The sequence below is a fragment of the Phascolarctos cinereus genome, unplaced genomic scaffold (assembly GCF_003287225.1).
Source record: "Phascolarctos cinereus isolate Bilbo 61053 unplaced genomic scaffold, phaCin_HiC Scaffold_9;HRSCAF=440, whole genome shotgun sequence".
In the NCBI taxonomy this organism is placed as follows: Eukaryota; Metazoa; Chordata; class Mammalia; order Diprotodontia; family Phascolarctidae; genus Phascolarctos; species Phascolarctos cinereus.
The window spans coordinates 67,817,376-67,828,885 of NW_027556402.1; the positions used below are offsets into that span (position 1 = coordinate 67,817,376).

At 38.0% G+C, this 11,510-nt stretch overlaps 1 protein-coding gene across 4 annotated transcripts in view; it reads right to left on the bottom strand.

Moving 5' to 3' along the window:
• WWC2 (WW and C2 domain containing 2) overlaps nt 1-11,510 on the bottom strand; it is a 250,000-nt gene that overhangs the window by 35,876 nt on the left and 202,614 nt on the right. For all 4 annotated transcript variants that reach the window (XM_021007608.2, XM_021007612.2, XM_021007613.2 and 1 more), the window contains 3 exons: nt 7,810-8,008; nt 5,996-6,160; nt 4,495-4,587 (listed from right to left, as the gene is read on the bottom strand). In XM_021007608.2, coding sequence (XP_020863267.1) covers nt 4,495-4,587; nt 5,996-6,160; nt 7,810-8,008 — 457 coding nt within the window. The remainder of the gene's footprint in view (nt 1-4,494; nt 4,588-5,995; nt 6,161-7,809; nt 8,009-11,510) is intronic.

Sequence of the window (11,510 nt, forward strand, 5' to 3'; positions counted from 1 at the left end):
GTCGTAGGAAACTTTTTTTGGGGGGGAACAATGTTTTTCTTTTCTAAGAATGCAATGCACTAAAACTATTTTAAGAAGGTAGTTAATACTGCTTATTCATAAAACAGCATATACCTGTGTTTTAGATGTAAGATCCAAGCTCTGGCTTTTCTCTCACACTTTTCTCTTTCTTTCTTTTTTTTTAAGACAGTCAGTTTTATTTTTATGACTGTGTTCTTGACATTTGTAATAAATATCTTAAGAGTAAAAAAAAAAGGTACACAATGCCTGGTCCTAATATAAAGTACAAAGTAAGGAAGTAGGATAAAAAAAATGAACAAACAAAAAGAGAATCTCATGATAAAGAGACTGGCCCTAATATGAAGTACAAAGTAATGAAACAAGATTTAAAAAATGAACAAACAAAAAGAGAATCTCATCATAAAGAGACTTGCCCTAATATGAAGTACAAAGTAACGAAACAAGATTAAAAAAATGAACAAACAAAAAGAGAATCTTATCATAAAGAGCTATTACAGAAAAAAGGACACTCTGAAGACATAAACCTAGAGCAGGTAAATGATTCCAAAAAACCTACAAGCAAAGCTTCAAAGAAAAACACAGTTTGGGCACAAGTTTAATTAGAATTCCTAGAAAAGATGGAGTAAGAGAAGAACTCCTTAAAAAGCATAATTGGCAAAATGGAAAAGGAGGTACAAAAATTCAGTGAGGAGGAGAACGCCTTAAAAAGCAGAATTGCCCAAATGGAAAAAGGTACAAAATCTCACTGAAGAAAATAAAATCTTCCTTAAAAATCAGAATTGGGCAAGTGGAAGCTAATGACTCCATGAGACATCAAGAAACAATAAAACACAGGTCAAAAGCATGGGGGAAAAGAATAGAAGAAAATGGGAAATATCAGAAAAACAACTGACATGAAAAATAGATTGAGGAGAAATCATTTAGGAATTATTAGACTGCCTGAAAGCCATAATCAAACAAAAAGCCTAGACATTATATTTCAAGAAATTATCAAGGAAAATTGCCCTAATATCTTAGATCCAGAGGGTAAAACAGAAATTGAAAGAATCCACTGATCACCTCCTGAAAGAGATTCCAAAATGAAAACTCCCAGGAATATTATAGCCAAATTCAGAGCTCTGAGGTAAAAAACAAAAATACTTCAAGCAGCCATAAAAAAATAATTCAAATATTGTGGAGCCTCAGTCAGTATCACTCAAGATTTAGCGGCTTCCATGTTAAAGGAGTGGAGGGTTTGGAATACAATATTCCAGAAGGTAAAAGAGCTAGGATTCAAACCAAGAATAACCTTCCCAGCAAAACTGAGCATAATCCTTCCAGAGAGAAAATAAACATTTAATTAAATAGAGGACTTTTAAGCATTTCTGATGAAAACAGCAGAGCTGATTAGAAAATCTGACATTCAAACAGAAGACTCAAGAAAAGCATAAAAAGGTAGGAAACATGAAAGGGACTCAATAGAGTTAAACTGTTAACATTCCTGTCTGGGAAGATAATACATGGAACTCCTAAGAACTTTATATCACTAGGGCAGTTAAAAGGGAGTTTACATAAACAGAGGGTACGGGTGTTGAATTGATTATGTTGAAATTATCTGGGGCAGCTAGGTGGCGCAGTGAATAGAGCTCCAGCCTTGGAGTCATGAGGACCTGGGTTCAAATCCAGCCTCAGACACTTGACATGTATATTACTAGCTGTGTGACCATGGGCAAGTCACTTAACCCCAACTGCCACATCGAAAAGAAAAAAAAAAGAGAGAGAGAGAAAGGGAAGGAGGGAGGGAGGGAGAGAAAAAGAGAGAGAGAGAGAGAGAGAGAGAGAGAGAGAGAGAGAGAGAGAGAGAGAGAGAGAGAGAGAGAGAGAGAGAAGAAAATGGTATGTAGGAAAATACAGTTAGTAATCATAACTGTGAATGTGAATGGGATGAGTTCACCCATAAAACAGAAGTGGATAGCAGAATGGATTAGAAACCAGAATCCAACAACATGTTGCTTAAAACAGCCACACACCAAACAGAAAGACACACAACAGAGTTAAAATAAAGGAGTAGGGCTAAATCTAATATGCTTCAGCTTAAGTAAAAAAAGGCAGGGGTAGCAATCATGATATCAGACAAAGCAAAAGAAAAATAGTCTTATTAAAAGAGATAATCAGAGAAAAATCTACATTTTTAAAAAAATTTTAGGCAACTGGGGTTAAGTGACTTGTCACACAGCTACTTAAGTGTCAAGTGTTTGGTCTGAGTCTGGATTTGAACTCAGGTCCCTCCTGACTTCAGGGCCAGCGCTCTACCCACTGAGCCACCTAGCTGCCCCAGAAATCTACATTTTGCTAAAAAGTAGACATAGACGATGAAGTAATGTCAAAAATTTTTTAAAGTTTCTCTGTTAAAGGCCTCACTTCTCAAATACGTACTAAGTATAGAACCGAGTCAAATTTATAAAACTAAAAGCCATTCCTTAATTGATAAATGCTTCAAAAAGCAAAAAAAGTCTTCAAAAGAAGAAATCAAAGCTATCTATAGTCATAGGAAAAAATGTTCTATATCACTATTGATTAGAGAAAGGCCAATTAAAACAACTCTAAGGTACCACTTCACACCTATCAGAAATGACAAATGCTGGAGGGAATGAGGGAAAAATAAGTACACTAATGAACTGCTGGTAGTGCAATGAACTTGTCCAACCATTCTGCAGAACGATTTACAACTATGCCCAAAGGGCGATAAAACGGTGCATATCCTTTGATCTAGCAATACCATTGCTAGATATGTATCCCAAAGAGATCAAAGAACATGGGAAAAGACCTATATGTACCAAAATATTTATAGCAGTTCTTTTTATGGTGGCAAAGAACTGGAAATCAAGGTGATGCTCATCACCTGGAGAATGGCTGCACAAGTTGTGGCATACAATTGTGATGGAATACTACTGTACTATAAGAAATGACAAAGGGGGATTGTTCCGGGGGGAAAAAATGGCAAAACCTATATGAACTAATGCAAAATGAAGTGAAAAGAACTGGAGAATCATTCTGCACAGCAACAGCAACCTTATAATGATGATCAACTGTGAAAAACTTGGCTATTCTGATCAATACAATGATCCAAGTCAATTCCAAAGGACTCATGATGAAAAAAACGCTATCCACCTCCAGAGAGAGAGCTGATGAACTCTGAGTGCAAAATGAAGTACAATTTTCTCACTTCATTCTTCTTGCTTTTTAAAAAAGATATGGCTAATATGGAAATGTTTTACATGGTTTCACATGTGTAATTGATATCATATTGCTTGCATCTCAGTGGCTGGTGGAGGGGATGGGAGGTGGGGAGAGAATTTGGAACTCAAAATTTAAATGGAAAAGAATGCTCAAAATAAATAAATAATGAATTGGAATGTTTTGTGTGTTTTTTTTTAAGTCAACATACTACTTGTCCCCATGTTCTTTTACAACATAGATAAAACAATTAACATGGTTATTTCTCACACAGGAAGGTTCTATGGGGACTAGGGGGTAAAGAATCATTGAAAATAACAGTGAAGAACAAAAGAGAATTTTTTTTAATTTTAAGAAAAGGAAAACAGTTGAGCAAAATAAGTAAGCATAATAATTACATCTAGCAGCAGATGCAACATCTTGCATCCCTAATCCCCCTGCCTTTTTCCTAGGAGAAGAGAAGTGTTTCATAATCTATTCGCTATGACCAAGGCTGGTCATTGCAATTAATGAGGGTTCAGCTACCTTTCAGTTTGTTTTATTGCTGTCTTTTTTCACATTGTTTTCCTGATTTTACTTGCTATATTCTGCATTAGTTCATACATGTCTTCTTACGCTTCTCCAAATACAAGCCTGTCATTTCTTATGGCATAATATAGAATACATTTAATATCACAATTTGATCAGCCATTCCCCAATTGATAGGCAACCTCATTGCTTCCAACTTTTTGCTCTAAACGGTTGCTTTTAAGGTATTTAAAAATGTACTGTTTAGTACTTGACTATGTCTTGACTTTTTAATCTTCTGTTGTTTGTTAGACTTCAGTCTTGTTTCCCCAAATTATAAACAGTAAGTCCCTAGAAGGCAGGTGCTGGATTTTAGTCTCCCCTGGTAATCCCCTTCATCCCTGGCACACCGCTAGGTGCAGAGCAGGCCTTCAACATATATAGTTCACACATCAGATTGTTTCTGCATAGATGGTATGGATATAAATTTTAGCTGAGGCTTAGACTCAATAGCCATAAATTCCAAACCACTGGAAATGAAATTAACATGCTTACTTGTATACACCACCATAGACATTTCTAACACCAACGTGACACTTAAGAGTTCTGGATAACCCTGGGGTGCTTATTACAGCTGCCTAAGAGGACGGCAGCATTACACCTTCCACATCTGTCATTGATCATGAACTAATTCTGACCTGCCTGAAAGGGAAGGGGCAGGGGAGGGGGTGGACACAAAGTGATACCTACCCTCTTGACCCGCAAGCTACGGCGTTCTGTTGCATTTCTCACAAAGAGGGATTTTCTAGCCAACGTGGAACTGTCACTGTCACTTCGGTTTAACTGTTAAAGACACAATATAGAGAGGAAAAATATAACTGTACAGTCCAGTTTCACATACATGCGTGTGCACACACATATAGAATCAAATGTAGTTCATGTGCTCCAAATTGTTCTCATCTGTCCATCCAATGAGGGAAGTCTTCTCATTCTTGGGGTGGACATTCCCCTAATTCACCAACAGATTGAGACCTGTCAGTTACTTCCATCCTGGTTTAGCCATCTGCCAAGATGGTTTTACCAGAGTGTGGCTGTTGCACATGCTACAGCTTCTTGGAGCCACAGGTGAGAGGTGAGTACCAGGTAGACACCAAAGGCGGATGAGCAGCCCTGGAAAGGGCTTGGCAAGTTCACACACAGAGGTGTTAGTTTTCCCTGAGCACCAACCCCCAAATGCATCACTGCAAGAAAGAACTAAGTCCAGAAGAGGTAAAGTTTAGTATTACTATCAAGGGGCTCTTTTCATCTTTAGCCTTGAGCAGAATTTTTACTTCAGCAGGACTAATAGGGCCTGAAATATCCTTCATAGCACAGGCCAATATATACTTGCTACATGTTAACAGAAATATATATCCTGTACCTCACTGAGCGGCAGCATGGCAGAGTAGACTGCACATAGGGCTTGGGGTAAGAAATACCCTTATTAGCTTTAGAACCTTATTAGCTGCATGACCCTGGATAAGTCACTTAATTTTCATGTACCTGTTTTTTCATGTATAATAAACAAAATATATAATGTTATATTATATAACATTATATATTTTATATAACATGTAAATATGTAATGTTTATATATAATATGCATGTTTGTGTTATTAAATATATTTTATATAAAATATTTTATATTATATAAAATACATATTAAATTTATACACACATACATTTGAAGTAGATGGTTATGCCTATGGCCTCCAAGGTCCTTTTTTTTTTTCTGGCTAGGCAATGAGGTTAAGTGACTTGCCCAGGGTCACACAGCTAGTAAGTGTTATGTGTCTGAGGCCGGATTTGAACTCAGGTCTTCCTGAATCCAGGGCCAGTGCTCTATCCACTGTGCCACCTAGCTGCCCCCAAGGTCCCTTTTAGCTCTGATGTATGAGCCTATAAATTTATAAATACTAATCCAAATCTCAATAGTTTATCCATTCAACCCACAAAACGTTCTTATTAAATAAGTGCCTACCAAATCACTGATAGTAGGAAGCAACAATTAATCTCTAAGATGTCTACTTAAAAAAAAAAACAAGCAGAAACAGTAAAGTCATTTAAGTATTTTTGGAGAAAAAAAACCACATTTCCAGGTACTGCTTACATCCCAAATCTGGGATTTCTCAGTGGATGATATTTTATTCTTTATGGCTACTCACTGAAATGACAGTTAGTAACAAGTGATTACCCTTGCTTTTCACCTTACCCTACAGATGTAGTGGTTCCGCTCTCCTGGAGAAAAGGTTTGGGAGCGCACAATCATGCTGCTTCTAACAAAGGGATGCTGCCGAGAGCTCAGGCTGGAACGATCCTTAGGTCGGACGGCCACATTTTCATGAAATGCTTCCTCGGTGTTGGTCTCTTTATCAACCTGATGGGGAAAGGAACAATGTCTTATTTGTCTTAAATATGGAATTCAAATATGAAGTGTCTTGTATATCAGAAATAATACATTTTGGGAAAGGTCTCTCTCGCTCCATTTACATGTACACATATATAAAGACGGTTTTCACATACACAAATGAGGAGAAAAAATACTGAATTCAAATATGAAATATCTTGCACATCAGAAATATCAAATCATCAAGTTGCTATAGGTTTCTCTTTCTCTCCATTTGTACATACACACATGCAAAGATGGTTTTCACACACACAAAGGAGGAGAAAAAACATGTACCAAACCAAACAAACACAAAGATTACTCTATCTTTATGTTACAGGCCAGGATGCCTGCTAGTGGGATCAAGAAGTTGTTGTTTTTTTTTTTTAAAATAACACTTGTTAAAAAATAATAAGGGAAATACAGCAAAGTCGATAAAAAGCAAGCCTTAGAATTAGGAGGACTTGGGTTCAAATTCTGTTTTTGACAAATACTAACTGTGTGACTCTGGTGAAGTCACTTAAATTTTCAGTGTCCCAGGCAGCTCCTGAAGAATAGGAGAGGCAGAAGGGCAGTATATTTAAATCGTTAGAGTTTCCTCCCTGGGACCTCCATACTTTGATGAAGTCAACAGGTCAGGACAAAAATGAGGATAGATAGAATAACAGTTTTTGAGAAAACCACTGAAGCAATAAACAAACAAATAAATGAACGAATGAATAAATAAATTACATACACACACATAAATACCTATCTGTCTATCTATCTATATCTAAAATTGCAACTGCTTCAAACACTTTACAGTCTGAAAAAAAAAAGTAAATTTTTAGTAGGTAAACTGTATGCTTTAAAAGGCCTTTCAGAAAAGAGTTTTTCAATTAAAGCTTTAATGTCATTTTTTTTGGGGGGGGGAATAGCCACCAAAAGAATTAAAACTAATATAATGCTCAGCAGAAAATAAATGTTAAAATGTTTTGATTAAACATGGAAAATAAAATCAAAGCTCTTTGACAATTTAATTTTTCCTTGGACTTTATGGAAAGGAAAGTCAAATTCAAACAAAGACCATCAGAAAATGAAAGCAAAGCCTGGATGTTCAGATTACCTCCCCCTTTCAGGATGTGGCTCTCACTATCACTTTCATTCTGCCTATTACACTATTGCTGAGCCTACACTGATCCATTAGCTAATCAAGGAATCAATAATAAACTTTCAATAGGAAAGTCAACTCCCTCTGTGGGTTTCAAATGTTCATTCCCTGTTTAGACCTTAAATCACTGTCACATTGCTTCTATAAGTGTGTGCTCCACAGAATTTAAGAAAAATATATAATACATATTCATGGGAACTTTTATAAATGTATTTATAAAAAATGAGTAGCCCTATTTCTTTTAATTACTCCTAGACTTACCTTTCATATATCAAACACTATCTGAGAATTAGTCTTTTGAATCAATTTATAAATTTTCAAGCCCATACAAAACATCTTACACTATACTCATACATCATCAATGCATTTCATGATTAGATTTTGACTCATGAACACAGAATATAATTACTCCTAAAGAGACAACCCATGTTTGGGGTTTTTGTTTGGTTTTTAGATCACATGCTTTAGAAACACATCCTAAAATACTCACCAGGCTGGGCATGGCAGTAGGGAGCTGACTCTGAGGGTCTTTGGTATGGCTGGTTTCTTTCCCACTCTCGTCCTCACTCGACTTAGACACAGTTGTGCATGGTCCAGACTCTTCTGTTAAGTCATTCCCCTCTGACAGGTTAGCTTCTGCTTCTTCCTTGGCCAGGAGCTCATTGGAGGTCTCTGCTAACATTTCTAACCTACGAGAGGAGAGAGAAAAAGAGTCTGTCCTGAACTAACAACTTCTCTGAAGAAAATCACAGTGCCCAGTTATCACCTGGGTAATGAGCAACAAGGCCAGCAACACGGCTTACAGGCTACCTGCAAGACTCATTTCTAATTTTTCAAGAAAACTAAAACAAAACAAAAAAACAAAAAAAAGAGAAAAAATTAAAAAAAGAAAAAAAAAGAAAACTAAAACAGTGGCAGCTAGGTGGCACAGTGGATAGAGCACCGGCCCCGGAGTCAGGAGGTCCTGAGCTCAAATCCAGCCTCAGACACATAACACTCACTAGCTATGTGACTGTGGGCAAGTCACTTAACCCCAATTGCCTCACCCAAAAAAAAGAAAAAGAAAAAGGCTCTAAATATCTTTGTTCTATGTTATGCTATAAAGTGCAGTAAACAGAGATTCATGAGGCTTGGTGCTATAAGCTAATATTTCTGAAAGTACTTAAAAGCCTGTGATTTCATAACTGTGGGCAGCACCTTCACTGAGGTAGATTACGACCCTTCCATACCAGCAGTTTTTCATGAGTTGCTATGGCTGAAAAAAAGCCATTACTTAGTGGCTGCTAATATTCAGGAAGGATAGTTAGGCGGTGTAGTGGATAGAATGCTGGGCCTAGAGTCAAGAAGACCTGAGCTCAAATCCAGCCTCAGACACTTCCTAGCTGTGTGACCTTGGGCAAGTCACTTGACCGTATTTGTCCCAGCTCCTCATCTGTAAAATGAGCCGGAGAAGGAAATGGCAAACCACTCCAGTATTTTGGCCAAGAAAACCCCAAATGGGGTCATGAAGAGTCGTACACAACTGAAGTGAATGAACGACATTAGCTTTTAAGGGGGAGCGCCAACATTTGAAACAATGTCAGCTGACTCCAAATTCAGTGACTACCCCTTATGTTGAACTAGGGGTCACGAAGAGCTGGACACAGCTTAAGTGACTCAACAAACATTCAGGAAACAAGCTGTTTAGAACCCAACTTGACAGGTTGTATCAGAAAACAGAAATATAGGTTTTGTTGCTGGGTCTTCTCAAGGTGGTCTTTTCAGCTTGGTAGGATACATGAGAGCTGGTGCTCCACGGGCTTGGAGCTGGGCAGCACACAAAGAGAGGTCACCATGAGAGCAGGCCTTCTGGGGAGCTATGACCCACCACGAAGGCAAAATGAGTCTGCAAACCACTGACACAGTTAAGTCATGGGGTGATGGATGAAGGTCTGGCCTTGCAGACAGACCTGGGGTTCGAATCCCGCCTCTGACACACACTGGCTGTGCGGATCTAGAGAAAATCATTTAACCTCTCAATGATCTAGGCAATTCTCCAAGACTGGAAATTGTAGAGATGGAGCCAACTTGTGTGAATACAGGGGGCTTGCTCAACCTGGGAGCTCTCTATGTTCATTCATTTGATCAATAAGCATTTATTAAAGCACCTACTACGTGCCAGGGATAACGAGACAAAGAAAGGCAAAAGCTAGCGCCTGTCACTGAGGAGCTCTCAGTCTAATGGGAGAATATCAACGAAATTACAAGCCTAGACTCCATCCTTATTATACTATTACACCCCCCCCCCAGAACCTTCCTTAAAAAAGGACAGTTCCATTTCAAACCTTTTGTTCTTCTCTTAGATAACTGGGTTTGAGTAACTTGCCCAGGGTCACACAGCTAGTAAGTGTCTGAGGCCACATTTGAACTCAGGTCTTCCTGACTCCAGGGCTGATGCTCTATCCACTACGCCATCTAGTTGCCCCCTGAACCCTTTTAAAAGTGGGTTTACCTACTTAAAGCATCAGAAGAAAATTATTGTATTAGCTAGTCTCTCACCTTCAACAAAATCCTTCACATGAGCCAGTGGTGTCAAACTCAAATAGAAATGGATCCTTATGGGCTGCATCTTGACTTAGAAAAACCACTAATTACCATTATCTATGTTGTACTGTACTTTTATTTACTCTGATAAATATTTCCACGGGAAGCTGCAGTCCGTGCTGCCATCTTTGGCATGGACTACCTTACAAAGAGCCTTATGACTACATCTGTAATTTCTATTTGTAAGAGAGCACTATTGAATGGTAGGAGACAGCTAGATGGTTCAGTAGATAGAGTGCTGAGCCTGGAGTCAGGAAGACCTGAGTTCAAATCTAGCTTCACACACTTCCTAGCTGTGTGACCCTGGGCAAGTCACTTAACTTCTATTTGCCTTAATCCACTGGAAATGGCAAACCACTGCAGTATCTTTGCCAAGAAAACTGCATGGACAGTATGTTCCATGGGCTCACAAAGAGTCACACACAATTGAACAATAACTACCGAATGGAACACCAGAGTCAGTCCGGCTCTTCCCACCTACTGCCGTTTCTGCTGAATGTCTCGCATTAGCAGATGCCAGACATTTATCACTAAAACCTCGTATGAGTATGATGTATTTATCACTAAAACCTCACAGTGTTCATGTGAGACTTTCTACATACAGCTGATGCAGCAGGCAGAAACTTTCTGCTCTAACAAGTATTAATTCTTGGCCATAAGCTTAAGATAAGCGGAAACTGGCAATGAATAACCATGGGATTATTTGTTATACACTACAAATGTATTCCAGGGAAGTTGTTGTATGTACATCAAAACTCATTTTGATACATATATATGTGATTCCATTAAGTTTGCTATGAAAGCTTTTCTACAACATCATTTCACTGTAATGTGCACAGTCTCCTAGCTTATCTATTTTGTAAATCTAGGTTTTTTTTATTTTTTTAAATAATTTATTTTAGTTTTCAACATTCACTTCCATAAGATTTTGAGTTCTAAATTTTCTCTCTCTTCCTCTCCTCTCCCCTCCCCAAGACGGTGTTTAATCTGATATAGGCTCTAATTATACATTCATATTAAGCATATTTTCACATTAGTCATGATGCAAAGAAGAATTAGAACTAATGGGAGGAACCATGAGAATGAAGAAATAAAACAAAACAATAAAAGAAAAGGAGAGCAAATAGTGTGCTTCCATCTGCATTCAGACTCCATGGTTCTTTTTCTGGACGTGGACAGCATTTTCCACCCTGAATCTTCAATCTAAGTTTTGACAGAAAGAATAATAAAATGGAACCAAGCACTGTGTAATTATAATAAGCAAGCCTGAAGAATGCCCCTCCTTCCTTTCATTGCAGAGGTAGATTACTGGTATGGTACAGGTGGATGTCTTGGTTGGTTTTGCTAAATAAATAGCTCCCTGCCCCAATTTAAAAATCTTTGTTATCTTTGTTTTAAGGGACTGTGGATAGAACTGGGGTGGGGGGGGTGAGAGTGGGAGTTGTGGTGTGAATGTTTAGAAATGAGTAGGATGTATAATCAAAAGGCATCAATAAAAACCTGGATTTTGCTCTATCACTCATGCGTGCTGGTTTATCTGTACTGTAACTCTGATCTACACTACAACTGGCAGCACATTATCGGTTGTTCCTATCAAGGTCAGCTAGG